Raw genomic sequence first — 19,097 nt, 5'->3', positions numbered from 1 at the left:
ATGACCTGCTCATTACTACTCAGTTTGCGTTCTTCTACAGCTACTCAGCTCCTTCCCTCATTGCAGCTATTGTTCAAACTGTTGGTCTGTTGGTTGGATTCATGCCTGACAAGGAGGAAGATGGTTATGGTTTTTGGAGGTTTATCTTCTCAGCTCTGGAGTTTCACTGTAAAAATTTCTCTGGTTGATGTCCTTGGTTAAACCAGCTTTAGTCCCTTTCATCAATGACTTTTCCTTGATTGTGCAGTTAACATCCCTATTATTAACTTCACAATGATCAGTACCACAGACCATATTATAACCTTGGTCTGAGTCTTGACAAAAGAGTTGAATTCTGGAAATGAGTTGACAGTGACTATTCTTGATTTCAAGACAGCACTTGAATGAATGTAGCAGAAATCCTCAAATGTTAGTGTATCTAACTGTCAGATTGGGTAGGATATGCCTTTTATCTTTTCTGGCATCTATGTTAATGCAGAGTGAATATTCTAGATTTAATTGTTTTTGACTTTCAGTATCAGTTTGATTATTGTACAGTCCTTGTTGCTCTGTTATTGGTAGAATATTGTTAAACTGTAAAGGGTTCAGAAAAGATTCCTAAGATGTTACGGAGACTGGAGGATTCGAATTATAAGGAGAGACTGGATAGGCTGGAACACCTTTTTTGCCTGGGGCATAGGAGGATGAGGGATGACTTTTTGAAGGTTGATTAAAAACATGACAGGCAAAGATAAGGTGAGTAGCCAAGGATTTTTTTTCCCAGGATAGGGGAACCAAAGCTACAGGGCATAGGGAAAAGACTTGAAAGGGAACTGAGAGGTAACTTTTTCACAGAGGGTGGTGCATGCATGGAATAAGCTGCCAGAAGACGTGGTAGAGGTGGATACAGTTAGAACATTTAAAAGACATTTGGACAGCTACATGAATAGGAAAGGTTTAGAAATGAGCCAAATGCAGGCAAGTAGGAGCAGTTCAGTTCACAAAACCTTGTCAGCATGAATGAGTTGGACCAGATAGTCTGTTTCTGTGCTGTATGACTGAGTCTGAGAACAGACAAAAATAAATACTCTATCAGCTTAGGCCTAAATTCAGTGAGATCTAAGCAACACCCAGGCTTCGGCTAGTAAGTGGCAAGTAACGTTTGTACCAGAGAAGTGCTAGGGAATAATTCTGTCCAAGAAGAGAGAACCTATCCATTGCCCTGCAACATTCAATAGCATTCCCCTCAAAGCCGTACTGTCGATACCTTTTGAGGTTACAATTGACTAGAAGCTAAACTGGACCAGCTATATAAATAGTGTCTGCAGTAAGCCAGAAGCTGGGAATTCTGCAGCGAGCATCTCATCTCTTGACTCTAGTGGCTGTCACCCACCTTCAAGAGACATTTCATGAGTGATTAAATGTTATCTTCTCGCCAGATGAGTGCATCTCCAACAATAGTTGGAGCTTGACAATATCAAGGATAAAATGGCCCTCTTGAATGGTACCCGATTAGTTCACCCCCAGCACCTTTCAACAATAAAAGCTAGCCTAGCCACTGAGCCCATATTCTGTGGACAAACAAAAAAAGTAGTGCTACCCTGAATTCAAACTTAATGCACTTTAAGGATCTTGAATCATAGATGTGGCTCTTGGTAAAAACTTATATATAAAAAAACCTTAATTCTGGTGTTAGAACATTGAAAAGGTATAATTAGAAATATATTGAGCTGTTTTTTTTTAATGTTCTCATGGGACCTGGGCATTGTTGGTTGGCCAGTATTTATTTTTGCCCATTCATAGTTGCCCTTGGGACTATGGCATTGATATACCTTCTGGAACCACTGTAGCCCCTGTGCTGTACGTGGACCCAAAAGCTACTATGAGAGGGAATATCATTTAGAAGCAAAATCAGTGTAATGCTGGATTAAAAAAGCACAGAAGTGTTGTGCAGTAAAATGAAGTTAATTTCTAGAAAATAGTTGTATAGTGACTCGTAAAAGGCAAGTGTTACATAACTTTTATGCCACACTTGTTATTCTGTTCAATTGACATGGTGAAAGGTGAAGCACCTTCCTACTTCCATGTAATTTATAGCGAAGAACTTGATAAACTTGCTGCAAATTTGAAATTTGATTGCCTTCCTGGGAAAACTAATCTGCTTGTTATTTTGGCAGAAAATTTATCTATCTAATTAAGAGAGAGACTTCCAATTGTTTTTCCGTTCCAAACCCCCCCCCCCCCGATTTATTTTCTGTGCTATAAATGCAATGACTTTTTCAGTTTATCAGCATGTTATATTTTCCAAAGCTAAGATCAAGTGTATAATTTTACACATTATTCTTCCACTCTATATGTAGCAGCTTTAGATGATGAATTACAGTGTGTAAATATATATGGTGTCTAATAACATTTGGTTTTGTACAAACTGAAATAGGTTGAGTCTTGCTTAATACCTGGTCATATTTACTTGCATTTGACCTGTGACTACTTGGTGCATACGGTGGTTGAAATGAAAACATTCCATTTTATAACTGATGCATCTTGAATATTTTTAATCATTTTCTCGTGGCTTGTTTTTGAACCAGACCATCTAAATGTCTCCGTCTCACATTTTATTACATATGAAGGTTAGAAACGTCGATTGTTTTGTCTTTACTATTATGGTTTTGTTAAAACGATGTTGAGGGGAAGCGGTGTGACTGTAAGACATTAGAGCAGAAATTGGGCCATTTGGGCCATCGCATTTGCTCCGCCTTTCAATTTTGGCTGCAATATTTCTCAACTGCATTCTCTCACTTTCTCCCCGTAATCCTCGATTACCTTCATCAAGAACCTAGCTGTCTCTTTTTGAAATAAACTTAATGACTTGGCCTCCACATTCCTTCTGTGGCAATGAATTCCATAGATTCACCACTCTCTGGCTGAAGATGTTTCTCCTTATCTCCATTTCAAAAGGCCTTCCTTTTACTCTAAGGCTGTGCCCTCGGGCCCTAGTCCCTACCCTGCTAATGTAAACATCATCTTCTCAATGTTCACTCCGTCCAGGCCATTCAGCATTCTGTAAGTTTCAATCAGATCCACCCTCATCCTTCTAAACTCCATCGAGTATAGAACCAGAGTTCCTCATTATATTAAACCTTTCATTCCTGGGAATATGTTCGTAAGCCTCCCCTGGACCTGCTCCAGGGCCAGTATGCCCTTCCTGACTATGTGGCCCAAAATTGCTCTTAGTACTCTAAATGTGGTCTGACTAGAGCTTTGTAAAGATTCAGAAATAGCTTCCTGCTGTTATATTCTTGACCTCTTGAAATAACTGCCAACAGTGTAGTTGTCTTCCTAACTACTGACTCAACCTGCAAGTTTACCTTAAGAAAATCCTAGTGTAGGATTTCCAAGTTCCTATGGACTTCAGACTTCTGAATTTTCTCCCCATTTAGAAAAAAGTCTATGCCTCTATTCTACTTACTGAAGAGGATGCCCTTACACTTCCCCACATTGTATTACATCTGCCCCTTCCTTGTCCACTGTCTTAACTTGTCTAAATCCTTCTGCAGCCTCCCTGTCTCCTCAATACAATTTGTCCCTCCACCTGTCTTTGTATCATGTGGAAACTTAGCCAGAATGCCCTCAGTTCCTTCATTTAGATCATTAATGTATAAAGTGAGAAATTCTGGTCTGAACACTGACCCTTGTGGAATACCACAAGCCACTATCTGCCATCCAGAGGAGGGCTCTTTTTAACCCCGCTCTACTTTCTTCTAGACAACCAACCTTCTATCCATGCTAATACCTTGCCTCTAACACCATGGGTCCTTACTTTAGTCAGTGGAGACAATACCTGAAAGCTTTTAAGATGTGTAATTTACTGTTCTTGCTCCCAGAAATACTGGTTTATTATAAGCCCCTCAGCAAATTAATACAATTAGTGGAAGCCCCAAAGGCTTATTTCACCCTGCGATTGGATAGCTTTGTGGGCAGGAGATAGGATGAACAGGCAACACCTGATTATTGCAACTTCAGTTATGCTGAATACAAATAATGCTACAATTCTGAGATATTTTGATCTGATTTCAACTAAATTTCAGTTGGTTGAGATTATAGCTCCAAATTGATACATCCCATAATCCATTTAATGTGTATGTAGAGGCACTTAAATAAACACAGTAAATGTATACAATTTCACAGAATAGTGAACAAATTGAATAATTTATTTTTGGGACTATCTGTAAAATCCCACAATGTAATTCAGATATGGAATTTGTAATTTTTATAAAGCAGCACTGACATTGCAAACACACTGAGACAGTGGATCTGGGATTGAATGTGAGCAGCTTCCTGTGAGGTCATTGTAATGAAATGCAACATTTTGAGTTGTTACAGCAGAATGCTAATACAAGTTAAAAGTTTTTAATGATTTTAATTATTCTGTTTTATATGGAATCTCAGTTGCGATTACAAGTTGAACTGTTTTTACGTATTTAGGCAAGTAATAATTTTGTTTGAAGTTGTGAGCTGTAAATGTTAGTAAGTTATCTTTACTAATATCAGTTTTACATCACCTAAGATGCTACTTTTTCTGTTTTATACTTGTGAAATTTGTATTTGCTTTCTTCCTGAGAAACATTCTGAAACTGAAGTTAATAGTGAGAGTCTTTTTGAAGGTACTTGGGTGAAGTTCATATTTTCAATTTTAAGTATATCTCCAGCTAATGCTGTCACTTACACACCCCTCACTTGGGGTTACATCACAAGATAAGTCATTGAAGTGAAGCCTTGGTATTTCATCAGTGTACTTTCTCTTCTGGCAGGTTGCTATGGTGTTGATGGTGAAAGTGATTCCATTATGAGTTCCGCCTCTGAAAACTCAACGGAACCCTGGTTCTGTGATGCTTGTAAATGTGGAGCAACACCAAGTTGTGAGTTGTGTCCTAATATGGATGGAATTTTTAAAGAAACGGATGCTGGAAGGTTTGTTGCGCTAGTCTGTATTTCTTCATTAAAGGTTAAAGTATCATAAGCTTGTTGACAGGCTTGTTGCATGTGGTTTGTAGAACATCCCCTTTAGAAGTTATTGTAGTTCTTAGTTTCCAAAATAAAAATATAGTCCACTAGCTTCATTATGATTGACAGTTCTAGCAACATTCCTGGAAGTTTGGTCTCCTTTCTAAAATGTGAGATACCTGATTTCTCATACCTGTTACTGCACTTGCCTTATAGGTTTAGATTGGAGATCATTAAACTGTCAGTTTCGTCTACTGATGCCAGTTAAGACGGTACTTTTGTACTCTGTCTCAAATTTTTCTAAACTGTCTGATATCTCGTGCTTCATTAATCATTCAGGAGATTTGATATGTTGGAACTGTAGGCACCACTAACACTCTGGATTCTCTGCAGCCTCCTGCATTATTCTCCTTGTGAATCATCACTGCACTATGCTTCAATTTATTTGCCCATATAAACTGTTAATTTATCTTTCTAAGCGTTATTTTTTTGGAAACCTCTCTTTGGACATTCATATTTTACAATATTGTAGCACTTCTCTTTGAGACCTCTATCAGAAGTGCAGATGAAATCTATCAAATGTTTACCCCTCCGTATTTTTTTGTAGAGGAAGTAAAAAGAAATCTCTCTCAGATAAAACAATTTTCCAAAAGCAGAGACGGCAGGCACTGAGGCAAGCACTTTTCTCCCTAACTGGCAACAGTGCCGAAAAGATCTTTTCTCAATGTCTAGAGACTGCGTGAAAATACAGAACCATTTTGCAGCCCTATAAACCAAATGGGCACAGGAAGAAAAGAAGGTTGGGAATTTACATGCTGTTTCATGCTGCAATGTCAAGTAACAAGGATAAGCAAGTATTCAGGGATTTTTAAAAAAAGTCAAATTATTTCCAATTGTGTTATTTCCAACCCCCTTTCACAATTGTTAATGTTAAAGGCCAGGCTTCAGATTTGTAAAAAAGGTCAGTAAAACAAAAGTAGAAAATGGAAAAGGAAACTTACTGGAACTGAAGAGTTACTGTTAGCATTGCTGAAAGTGGTTAGTTATGCAGCCAGCCTTGTGCTTGAGAGAATAAGTGTGAGTCTGTTAATGGAAGCCTGCTCTGATTCAATAATTGCAAACCACATCTGTTTTGTCAAAACTTGCTCATTTCTCACTGGTTCTGGCTCAGTCAATTCTTCTTCCTTTTTTCAAAAGGTTTTTCACAGCTTTGTAAGGAGATACATCTGTAATTCTGAGATGGACCATCTCTAGCATTATGAAAAACTCTAAAATTAGTTCACAAAGAATTTTTCACTTAGCCTGTGAACAAAGGTGTTTGTTCATAGTTTGTCATTAAATTACTGTCACAGATTTTCGTTATCTGCTTACACAAAAAATGTGTTGTGTGCTTTGCTTAAATGTAGATCCTTGGCTGATTGACATCAAATGTTTCATACTTAATTTCTTTTGTCAGTGATAGTTTGCCATTGCGCCTCACCCCCCCACCCCCAACTCTTCAGGGGCAAACTCAGAAGACAGATCCCATGTCTGCCTCAGCAAGAATGAAAATTGAATTTGTGCTATTAACATTATTTTGAGCTATATGCCAGCCGTCTAGCCAAATGACCTAACTAGATCTGACATTGCTCACCATCTGTCTGGGAAAGGGGTTTTGTTTCAGGATGCAGCAGATATTCACATCCACCTGCCATGAGAACATGAGACATTGCTTCCCTGAGTTGAACCTCTTCCTGTGTAATTCATTCATATCTAAACATGGGTGTTGCAGGGAGTGTATTACCAAATTAGATCCTAACCTTGCCCATTTTCTAAAAGTGCGTCTTACTGATCAATAATGAAAAGCTGGTTTATTTCACTTGTCTTTGCTGAAACATAAGCATTGAAATCAGTTGTAGAACCACGTGCTCATTGGTGTTTAGAAGCGTGAGAGATAGTCTTATTGAAGCGCACAAGATCCTGAGGGGACTAAATAGGGTGGATACCTGCAGGATGTTTCTTCATAGGGAGAAAATTAAAGCTAAAGGACACAGTTTAAAAATAAAAGGCCCCCTTTTTAAGAAAGAGGAGAGGATTTATTTTGAGGTCCTATCGTTTGAAATTCTCTTTCCCAGAAGTTGGCTTTTTAAATTATTCAAAGCTGAGTTAGGTTGTATTTGACAGAGGAGGGAGTTGAGGATGGGTTATGGAATTTCAAGAGGAAGAGGAGGTCACAAGCAGATCGGCCAAGATCTTGCTGTATGTTGGAACAGGCTTGAAGGTTCTCTTTGCATACCCCCGTTCTTAAGATCTCTGTTCCTGTGTTACCAAGGATGTAAGTCTTCAGGTATTAATAGGCTGGAAAAGTTAGAGGCGTTGTCTTTGGAACAAACCGGTTCGGAAGTGATCCAACAAAAAATATTCAAAATCATAGGATGAGTAGAGTGAGCTTACCCACATTAGTTGAAGGATCCGTGACCTGAAGACACAGATTTAAAGTTATTAGATGAAGATCGAGAAGAAAAATGAAAAAAATATTTTCAATGATGTCAGGGTATGACATGCTACCTAAAAGATAGGTGGCAGGTGATATCGTGGATAATCTTAAACAGTAGTGTTAATGAGGAGGTAACAGGAACTGCAGATGCTGGAGAATCTGAGATAACCAGGTGCAGAGCTGGATGAACACAGTAGGCCAAGCACCATCAGAGGTGCAGGAAGGCTGACGTTTCAGGCCTAGACCCTTCTTCAGAAAATGCCATTTTTCTGAAGAAGGGTCTAGGCCCGAAACACAAGCCTTCCTGCTCCTCTGATGCTGCTTGGCCTGCTGTGTTCATCCAGCTCTACACCTTGTTATCTCTGTGTTAATGAGGAAGTTGAGATTCCAGACAAAATAGAGGTCTGTGGGGCAGAGCAAGTCTGCTTTAAATTCCCAGCACAGACACTGAGCTAAATGTGCTACTGGTTTCACTGATTATATGTGCATTTTCTGTTCAGGTGGGTTCATGTTGTGTGTGCCCTTTATGTCCCTGGTGTGGCATTTGGAGATATAGACAGACTTCGTCCTGTTACTCTTACAGAAATGAACTATTCAAAATATGGTGCCAAGGTAAGACTGTATAATTGTGTGACCCTGAAAATGTTCTGGTTTGTTCTTGAACATCTGAAATAAGGATAATGTTAAAGCAGATTGGCAGTAAACAGGTTTAGAGGTTTGATTAAAATTAATGATTTGTAAAAAGATCTTGGGGCAGTCACCAAAGATTTCCACTAAGGTTAAGTGTACAAATGTGACTAAGAACTTTGTATGAAACATGTGTACAACTCTTGGGAGTTTTGATTTGTAGGTTTTTTGGGCAGTGATTCCCTTGTCTCAAGGCACCCCACATGAGGCATTAGGAGCCCATGGAAATCTGCAGATTCCAGTCTTGCACCACCTTTTGCTCTATCACTCACCTGCATCTGGATTCCTTCTTGATCCAAGGACTAAAGGATGATTCTGTACTGGCAGTAATCACCGCTTCCCCAGATCAGTATAATTGTTAACCTCTGGCTGGCAAAGCACCTGACCAACCCTCCCCAACTGCCTTTGATCCCAATGGAAGCCTGGCAGCTGACGTCAAAAACTTAAGGTCTGAAGATGCAGTAGGCCTTAACCCAAAAAGTTAGCTGAGGCCCCCGACACCTTTTTACAACATTCTGTCCATCGATTCTGTTCTTTTGTTTGCCAGCCCTGTTGAGATGAAAACAAATTTTTCCACTTAATGTTGATTATTATGTATGAATGTCCACTAGTTCTAATGAGTAGTGTGTGTATAAGCCGGGAAGTCTCTGCTTCTCCACACTTTTTCCAACTTTTCAATATTTAGAAAAAATCCCATTTTTTTCTTAACTAATGAAGTGGGGGCGGGGTGGGGTAACTGCACACTTCCGAGAGTTGAAGTCCATCTGGTGCATTTTTGACCTTTTATCTTAAACTTTCATGTCTCTTCTATTCTCTGCCCCCAACCACTTAGTGTGGTAATAACCTGGTGTCAACAGGAAACTTGGTTATAAACGTTCTACCCACAGCATTGGTGGTTCTTGAGCCTTGAGGATCGAGAGGATCGAAAGCATCAAATGCCAGACTTGAAACATTAACTCTGATTCTCCTTGCACAGATACTGCAGATCTGCTGAGTTTCTGCAGCCTTTTCTGTTTTTGTCCTATATTCCTATTTTTAATAATGAATTCTGAATCAGTTTATGGTTAATGAGCCAGTTTCTGAGCTGTTCCTTGGTTCTTCGCTGTCTCCTTAGTAAGCTACAAATGATAATACAGCAAACATTGCTTTAGCCCACACCTTATGAACTACCACACTGAAAACTTGCAAAAATTATATACTTCAAATACCTGATGTTTACTGTAATATCACGATCTCCGTCTTGGCTGAATAATCAGTTGAGGTTGCGAATGAGAAGGCTGTCTGCTGCTAAGTTTTATTTAAGGCAAAGTTTCATTATTATTGATGTGACTCATGCTGTAAATAATATAAGTGATGTGTAAACCTCTTGTGTTGCGTTTCTGTTACTTAGTGTGTTTTTCTTAACATTAATTATGTGGACCTCTCAATCAACTGGAATATTTGATTGACTGGCACGGCCTTGGTTCACGAGATGCCAGTTTATTAAAAAGTTTTCTGTATGTGCCAGATGATTGATTACATGGCTAATTCTCACTCATTTATTCATAAATATTGCATGGCAGATTTGTCCTGATAGTTGGTGTTGTGGCTCCTTCTGTAAAGATTGCAGCCCTTTTTAACTATTTAGTTGTTTGTTATACTCACATAATGTATGAACAAAAGCATTTTTCTTAATGTGTGCCGTGACATTGACATGTGACCTTCATATAGTTCTATACAGCGCATCAGTTTTTGTAGAAATTGCGGGGCTACAGTGGTAGGTTTCATGATTCTTAAGTAATTAGTTTTACATTTCACATTGGCTGTAATAGTGCCCATTTCTAGAAAAGTTTTCTTGTTTCAATAGTTTACCACTCATTGGTATCAATGGGTATTTCAATATTAGAGCAGGCATATACACATTTAGGAATTTTTGTTAAAAATAAACCAAAATCAAAAATCCATTTACATTGAGCAGTTTAACTTGAATACTGTCTCAAGTCCATTCTTCTTCGTATAAAATAATCAGTACCATTTCAGAACATTCTAAGTGTGTTGTGTTTGTTCTCCATCAACCCAGTCATAATAGTATTTTCATGTTATACTTGTGTGATTTCTGCTGAATCATTCAGCCTTGGTTCACCTACAGTGCTTAGACAACTTCCTGACTGGTTTTCTTCTGTTGCTTGTTCAGGAGTGTAGTTTATGTGAAGACATGCGATTTGCTCGAACTGGAGTGTGCGTAAGCTGTGATGCTGGTATGTGCAGAGCATATTTCCACGTGACTTGTGCTCAAAGAGAAGGGCTACTTTCCGAAGCAGCTGCTGAAGAGGTGAACCCACATTTACAGTTTTACATCTTCCCACTTTACCTTTTCTGTTTTGAATAGCTGAGAATAAATGTCCATGTCATAACCGTTCTTCCAGGTAATGGTTTTTTGCTTATTAGTTATGCTTAAATGTCATTTTAAAGAGATGTATGTAGCAGCTCAGTATATCATTGATCTACATATTGCAACACAAAATGGCTTATTAAGGTCTGAATAAAGAAATAACGGATGAGGAAGCATCAGTTTGACGACGTAATTAATATGAGAAAGCATTGCTGTTTTAAACTTTAATTTTTGTTGTTAAAAAAATTTAAATTATCAATCAGTTTCCTGTTTCAATAGTTTATCAATTGTTGCTGGTTTTCAAAAGGTATTTCATTATTGGTGTAGGTATACACACATTCGGCGCACCTTCTATCAAAAACAAGTCAAATCAAAGATCTTTTTACATTGAGCTGTTTTATGCCTACTGTTTGATTAGTTCTCAAAGCAAAGCTTTTCATTGTACTTAGATACCTGTGATTACAATAAATCAAATTAAACTCTTTCTTGATGTTTATGTTGTTTGATATGCAAATAGCCCTGTCCTGAAGAAGTGTCACCGGACCTGAAACATTAACCCTGATTTTTTCCTTCATAGTTGCTGCCAGACCTGCTGAGCTTTTCTAGCAATTTCTGTTTTTGTTCTAGTTTGGTAACTTCGCCTGGCTGACACCTCATTTTCAGGTATGCCTGGTACTGCTCCTGGCATGCCGTCTTGCAATCCCCTGCTGAGGTTGAAAAGTTTTCTGTCCATCCAATAGACAATGTCCACTACACTGGGAAGTTTTTTCTTGACAAGATGAAGAATGTAGGTGGTAAAGATGGGGGAAGTGATGGCCTAGTAGTATTAATGCTGGACTGTCAATCCAGAGACCCAGATAACTTTCGGGGGGCCCGGGATCAAATCCTGCCATAGCAAATGGTGGAATTTGAATTCAATAAATACCTAGAATTAAGAGTCTAATGATGATCATAAATCCATTGCTGATTGTTGGGGGGGAAAAATCCTTCTGGTTCAGTAATGTCCTTTAGGGAAGGAAACTGCCATCCCTTAGCTGGTCTGGTGTACACATGATTCCAGACCCACATCAATGTGGTTGACTCTTAACTGGCCTCTGGGCAATAAATGCTGCCTTGCCAGCAATGCCCTTATCCCATGAACTAATCAAGGAAATGTGTGAGGGTGATGACGCATCTCTCCTTGCTTCCTGTCTTAATGTCAGAGAATTCTTTCAGTTGGTGAGAATGTCACCCTCATCATACAATGTTAATGAATTTCTCTGGACAGCCAGCCTTTGACAGGGTCTTCCATAGCATTTCCTCACCGACTGTCAAAAGCTTTGGTCAAATTGAATGAATTTCACGTAGAGCGGTTGGTGTTGCCCTACCATTTCTCTTGGAGTTGGTAAAAGACTTAATGTGGAAATGATGGTGCCTTAGTTGGTCCTGTGTCTCTCATTGTATTAGTTAAAACCAAACTACCTGTTCTGCATCAGTAAAGTTTTAGCAAGTATTAAATCAATACTTAGTGAAAGCAGTCTTTTTTTCTTTAAAGATAACAGTCTTCATTAAGCAAAAATCTGCTCTAATTTTAATCTATCTCATTTCAAACCATGGTTCATTGAACTTTGTAAATTCTTTCTGCATCGGTATGATAGAAATGTTACTTCCACTTTAGTTTTAAGTTGCACGAGCTTTAATGTTGAGAACATTATGTGGCTGAATGGCTCCGACTCTGATACTAAAGCACTCTGATTTACGATTTCAAGATCCATTCTTGCACGTTTTCCTCATTGCTGTCTTTTACGTCACTCGTATCTGTAAAACCTTATGAAGTAGTTATTTGATTGCATTATTGTACTTTCATAAATTTTTATTAATTTTCTTTGCTGCTCAGCCTCATTTTATTTGCACAGGATGACTCAACATCAGACATCAGCTTTTTTTATGTTGTGCACAGGTTGTGGGCATGATTGGTTAGGTCATCATTTATTGTCCATTGTACATCATTTATTGTCCATTGTAGTTGAGATTAACACTCTAGTTAAGAGTCAACCAAATTGTGTTGAATCTGAAGTCACTTATAGGCCAGACTACTTCAGAACAGCTGATTTCCTTCTGTTTAAAAAATAAAATTAACTGGCTGTATTTTTTCAACAATCAACGTTGATTACGTGGTAGCCATTGGTCTAGCTTGTTTTCAAATGCCAGATTTTATTGAAATCCGTTTTAACCATGTCATGTTTAGCTTCAAACTCTCTTGCCCAGAAGATTCTTCTGGCATTCGGGATTGATAGTCCATTAACATTACCAGAATGTCACCACCTCTCTGTTTTCATACAGTTTACAAGAAACAGATAACTTGATGATTATTCGACTCTCTTTGAGTACATTTGCTGCTGTTTAAATACACAAACATAAAGATTCAAAGAGGTTCATCCCAAAGAAAAGATAGATTATCCGCGGTGGGATTAGACAGCCATGACTGACAAAGGAAGTCAGGAAATGTATCAAAAAAAAAAGAGACAGCCTATAAAGTGGCCAAGAGCACTGGGAAATCAGAAGATTGGGAAGGCTACAAAAACAGACCGAGGATAGCAAAGAGAGCAATAAGGAAGGAGAAGATCAAATATGAAGGTAGGCTAGCTAGTAAGATTAGAAATGATAGTAAAAGCTTCTTTCAATACATAAGAAACAAACGAGAGGCAAAAGTAGATATTGGGCCGCTCCAAATTGATGCTGGAAGGCTAGTGATGGGAGATACAGAAATAGCTGAAGAATTTAATAATTACATTGCGTCAGTCTTCACAGTGGAAGACATGAGTAGTATGCCAACAATTAGGGAGAGTCGGGGGCAGAGTTGAGTACGGTAGGCATTACAAAAGAGAAAGTGCTAGAAAAGCTAAAAGGTCTAAAAATTGATAAATCTCCTGGCCCCGATGGGCTACATCCTAGAGTTCTGAGGGAGGTGGCTGAGGAAATAGCAGAGGCTTTGGTCATGATCTTTCAAAAGTCACTGGAGTCAGGGAAAGTCCCAGATGATTGGAAAATTGCTGTTGTAACTCCCTTGTTTAAGAAAGGATCAAGGCAAAAGATGGAAAATTATAGGTCAATTAGCCTAACCTCGGTAGTTGGTAAAATTCGAGAATCCATTGTCAAGGATGAGATTTCTAAATTCCTGGAAGTGCAGGGTCAGATTAAAACAAGTCAGCATGGTTTTAGTAAGGGGAGCTTGTGCCTGACAAACCTGCTAGAATTCTTTGAAGAGGTAACAAGTATGTTAGACCAGGGAAACCCAGGTAGATGTTATCTGTCTAGACTTCCAAAAGGCCTTTGATACAGTGCCTCACAGGAGGCTGCTGAACAAGGTGAGGGCCCATGGTGTTCGAGGTGAGCTACTGGCTTGGATTGAGGATTGGCTGTCTGACAGAAGGCAGAGAGTTGGGATAAAAGGCTCTTTCTCGGAATGGCAACCAGTGACGAGTGGTGTCCTGCAGGTTTCAGTGTTGGGGCCACAGCCGTTCATGTTATATATTAATGGTCTGGATGAAGGGACTGGGGGCATTCTGGCGAAGTTTCCCGATGATACGAAGATAGGTGAACAGGCAGGTAGTACTGAGGAGGTGGGGAAGCTGCAGAAAGATTTAGACAGTTTAGGAGTGTGGTCTAGGAAATGGCTGAAATTCAATGTGAGTAAATGTGAGGTTTTGCACTTTGGAAAAAAGAATACAGGCATGGACTATTTTCTAAATGGTGAGAAAATTGGCAAATCAGAAGTGCAAAGGGATCTGGGAGTGTTGGTCCAAGATTCTCTAAAGGTTAACTTGCAGGTAGAGTCCGTAATTAAGAAAGCGAATGTAATGTTGTCGTTTATCTCGAGGGTTGGGATATAAAAGCAGCGATATGCTTCTGAGGCTTTATAAAGCTCTAGTTAGGCCCCATTTAGAATACTGTGTCGAATTTTGGGCCCCACACCTCAGGAAGGACATACTAGCCCTGGACCGTGTCCAGCGGAGATTCACATGGATGATCCCTGGAATGGTAGGTTTAGCGTATGATGAACGGCTAAGGATCTTGGGATTGTACTCATTAGAGTTTAGCAGGTTGAGGGGAGATCTAATAGAAACTTACAAGATAATGTATGGCTTAGAAGGGGTGGATGCGAGGAAGTTGTTTCCGTTAGGCAGGGAGACTAGGACCCATGGGCACAGCCTTAAAATTAGAGGGGGTAAATTTAAAACTGAAATGAGACGACATTTCTTCAGCCAGAGAGTGGTGGGCTTGTGGAATTCATTGCCGCAGAGTGCAGTGGAGGCTGGGACGTTGGATGCCTCCAAGGCAGAGATCGACAAATTCTTGATCTCACAAGGAATCAAGGCTATGGGGAGAGTGCAGGGAGGTGGTGTTGAGATGCCCATCAGCCATGATTTAAATGGCGGAGTGGACTTGATGGGCCGAATGGCCTTACTTCCACTCCTATGTCTTATGGTTCGAGGTGAGCTCCTGGCTTGGATTGAGGATTGGCTGTCTGTCAGAGGGCAGAGAGTTGTGATAAAAAGCTCTTTTTCGGAATGGCAACCAGTGACAAGTGGTGTCCCTCGGTTCAGTGTTGGGGCTGCAGCTGTTCACTTTATCTATTAATGTTCTGGATGAAGAGACTGGGGGCATTCTGGCGAAGTTTCCCGATGATACGAAGTTAGGTGGACAGGCAGGTAGTACTGAGGAGGTGGGGAGGCTGCAGAAAGATTTAAACAGTTGAGGAGAGTTGTCCAGGAAATGGCTGATGAAATTCATCGTGAGCAAATGCGAGGTTTTGCACTTTGGAAAAAAGAATGCAGGCATGGACTAATTTCTTAATGGTGAGAAAATTCGTAAAGCAGAAGTACAAAGGGATCTGGGAGTGTTGGTCCAGGATTCTCTAAAAGTTAACTTGCAGGTAGAGTCAGTGATTAAGAAAGCGAATGTAATGTTGTCGTTTATCTCAAGAGGGTTGGAATGTAAAAGCAGTGATGTACTTCTGAGACTTTATAAAGCTCTAGTTAGGCCCCATTTACAATATTGAGACCAATTTTGGGCCCCACACCTCAGGAAGGACATACTGGCGCTGGAGCGTATCCAGCGGAGATTCACATGGATGCTCCCTTGAATGGTAGGCCTAACATACGATGAACGGCTGAGGATCCTGGGATTGTACTCATTAGAGTTTAGAAGGTTGAGGGGAGATCTAATAGAAACTTAGAAGATAATGTATGGCTTAGAAAGGGTGGACGCTGGGAAATTGTTTCCGTTAGGCGGGCAGACTAGGACCCGTGGGCACAGCCTTAGAATTAGAAGGGGTAAATTTAAAACGGAAATGTGGAGACATTTCTTCAGCCAGGGAGTGATGGACCTGTGAAATTCATTGCCGCAGAGTGCAGTGGAGGCCAGGACATTAAATGTCTTCAAGGCAGAGATTGATAAATTCTTGATCTCACAAGGAATCGAGGGCTACAGGGAGAGTGCGGGTAAGTGGAGTTGAAATGCCAATCAGCCATGATTAAATGGTGGAGGGGACTTGATGGGCTGAATAGCCTTACCTCCACTCCTGTGTCATATGATCTAGGTCCATCCTTGCCATTTAGATGGAGTTAGTTGATTTTTAGTGAGGGCAGAGTATAGAAGTGTTCATCTCATTGTGTTTAAATAAAGCAAGTGCTCTGGTTCTTGCTAATTCAGTGATGTCCATTGTAAATTTCTTGATTTTAAGTGAGGTGGTGATCAGGCTCTATCATGTTGTCCCCTTTGAAGAAATTTGACCACTTTAGGACAGTGCATGGCATAATGTTGACATGGGCCTTTGATCCCTGCAACCTGGTGTCCATCCTCATGATTAGTAAAATAACATGCTTTTGCATCTGGTGGTGTAAATGTGTAGCAGGTGTAGGAGTTATGTTATTAGTGTTTAGACTAATGATCCATAAAACTGGAGGTCAGACTGCACCATGGCATTTTGAGAATTTTTATTCATCGTTTGAGGGGGAAAAAAATTGAAGAATAAAATAGTATCAATAAACATGTATGTGAAACTGACTGTGTCACAAAAATGTTCATGCTGTCCTTGCATGGTTTGATCTATACGTGACTCCAGTTTCACATACACTTCAGTGTTTGATTCTTAGCTGTTCCTGACACAACCGAGTAAGCCGTCCATTGTACTAAGAATAGGCAATAAATGTTAGATTGGCCAGTGAGTCCATCTCCCAAGAATGAATTAAAGGTATAGTAAATGCCTGAGAGCAGGAGATTGTGAGACATGACTGAACTGCTGATCCAATCTGGTGCTGATTATTCTTTTGCACTACAAAATTTTATCATCTAAACCACAAAACATAAATAACAGCACCAGTGTGAACTTAGTGCATAAACAAGATGATCGTATAACTTGACATTAATAACTTTAAATTAAGAGTAGATTCTATTGCCTTGAAAGGTTTTGATGGAAAGTTTGAAAGAAATGAAAGACCAGGAGCAGGAATCCAGAGAGTTGAATATGATAAGGATGGAACATTAGGTCAGATTTAACAGTATCTGGTTTCTTACCATAAGGGAGAGAACCATAAAAGCAGAAGAGGAAGGTTACAGAAGAATATATCATCGTTACATTAAGAAACTGGTGACATAATGACGTGGAAATGAAGCTTAGGCACTTAATAAAGGTAATTCTCAATCAAGATGGAAAGAGGTGAGGGGTTTTTGAAAATATAACAAACAGTGATAAGACTGTTGGCAGTGATTCAGAAGAAAATTATGTTGTTGCATGCAGGGCTTTGCTGAACTTCTGTATCTGTAAAGAAAAAGTACTAAAAATGTCAAATCTGCAATAACAAAAAATGCTAATAGTCATTTTTTCAGTAAAGTTCTGAGCGTAAATGCAAGTCATTTCAGACATTGAAGAAAAATGGGAAGAGTCAGCGCAGATTTCTTCAGGGGAGAATGATATTTAACTTTAACTCTGTTAACTCATAAAATATTATGAGGGAAATGTTGATATACTGTGTGTAGATTTCCAAAAGGCATTTGAAACAGTGCCACAATACTGAGACCAGGTCTAGCTCGTGGAATAACTGTGACTGTAGTAACATAATTAAGTGATGGGTAGGAAACGTTGAGCTTATTTTCCTCATTTCAGGCAAGTTTGTACTGAAACTTGCCAGAGGTTGGTTTGGAACCCTTGCTTTTCCTGATAAGTTAATGATCTAATCTGGCTATGCATGGACAATTTTCAAATTTGCAAATGATACAAGTCTTGAAAGCATTGCAAACCATGAAAACTACAGTGTAGAACTATGAAAAGATGTTTTTTGAGTTGATTGAGTGGGCAGATGGTGGCCGATAATGTTTACTGTCGAGAAGTGTGATGTGATGTGTTTTGATAGAACATGAAGATCAATACAAAGTAAAGGGTGCTGCCCAGAAAGGTGTGCAGGAGCAGAGAGACATTAGTGTATTCATACGTAGATCACTAAACAACAACAGATATAGTGAGCAGTTAATGAAGCACAAGTATCCTGGGCTTCACTAATAGGGGCACACGTCACTGGAACAAGGAGGTTCTGCTGAACTTATGTGGACATTGGTTAAACCTCATCTGGAATATTCTGTAGCGTTCTTGTCACCACACTGCAGAAAGGATGTGAATACATTAAAGAGACGAAGTTTATGAGAGTGGTTCTAGGGAGTAGGCTCTTCATTATGAGGAAAAATCGGACAATCTTGCACTACCTATCTTGGGGAGTAGACAGCCAAGGGAGGATTTGATAAGTTTTCAAGATCATGAGGGTTCTGGGCAGAGTCTGGGGACAAACTATTCCCTCTCAAAAATGGTATCAAGAGCAAGAAGGCTCAGATATAAGGTAATTTGCAAAAGAAGTGGTTTGAGGAACAACTTTTTTTTTATTGAAGTAATTAGGATCTGGAATGCACTACCAGGAAGTGTGGAGGCAGGTTCAGTTAAGGCATTCAAGGGGGCTTTAAATTACTATTTTAAAAGAAACAATATCTAGGGTTATGGAAAAAAGGCAGAAAAATGGTATTAAGTCATAAAACTCAAATCTAGGAATAACGCAATGAATTGAATGTCCTCATTCTGTATCGCAGTAATTCTGTGATTCACCCATTTTAAACACTGGTTTTAAGAATGGATGTAACAAGTTTGAACAGGATGTGAAATGTGACTTTCATCTCAGTGGCTACTCTCTCTGGATTAGATTTGATAGCACAGTCTGGTGAGCACATCATTGACATGTCCTTAACTTATCAAGGAAGAAATGTCATGGTCTCTGGCATTCATCTGTCCTCTGGAGATCAAGACAGCATGGTTTTGGCTTCCAGACATAGCAACTTAATTGAAGTGCACGCTTGCTGCTTAAGCTGCTGATTCTTGCTGGAGGTGATTGATGTAACACAGTACTGCATAGCAGTGTCTACTTGTTTACTGTTCATTGTTCTCTTTTTTGTTCCATTGTGATAAACTCTGTTCTCTTCACTTAAAAAATGGAAACCATACGCTTTGGCAGCCTGCAGTTGAGCATTGAAGAGACAGTAATGAAGAAGTAGTGAAGA

At 39.4% G+C, this 19,097-nt stretch overlaps 1 protein-coding gene across 6 annotated transcripts in view; it reads left to right on the top strand.

Moving 5' to 3' along the window:
- phf14 (PHD finger protein 14) overlaps window positions 1–19,097 on the top strand; it is a 247,953-nt gene that overhangs the window by 28,234 nt on the left and 200,622 nt on the right. For all 6 annotated transcript variants that reach the window (XM_048552144.2, XM_048552154.2, XM_048552134.2 and 3 more), the window contains exons 5-7: window positions 4,791–4,950; window positions 7,960–8,071; window positions 10,320–10,457. In XM_048552144.2, coding sequence (XP_048408101.1) covers window positions 4,791–4,950; window positions 7,960–8,071; window positions 10,320–10,457 — 410 coding nt within the window. The remainder of the gene's footprint in view (window positions 1–4,790; window positions 4,951–7,959; window positions 8,072–10,319; window positions 10,458–19,097) is intronic.

This window comes from Stegostoma tigrinum, chromosome 2, assembly GCF_030684315.1.
Source record: "Stegostoma tigrinum isolate sSteTig4 chromosome 2, sSteTig4.hap1, whole genome shotgun sequence".
NCBI lineage: Eukaryota > Metazoa > Chordata > Chondrichthyes > Orectolobiformes > Stegostomatidae > Stegostoma > Stegostoma tigrinum.
The sequence above is the reverse complement of the archived record's forward strand: the minus strand, read 5'-3'. Positions and strand labels throughout refer to the sequence as shown.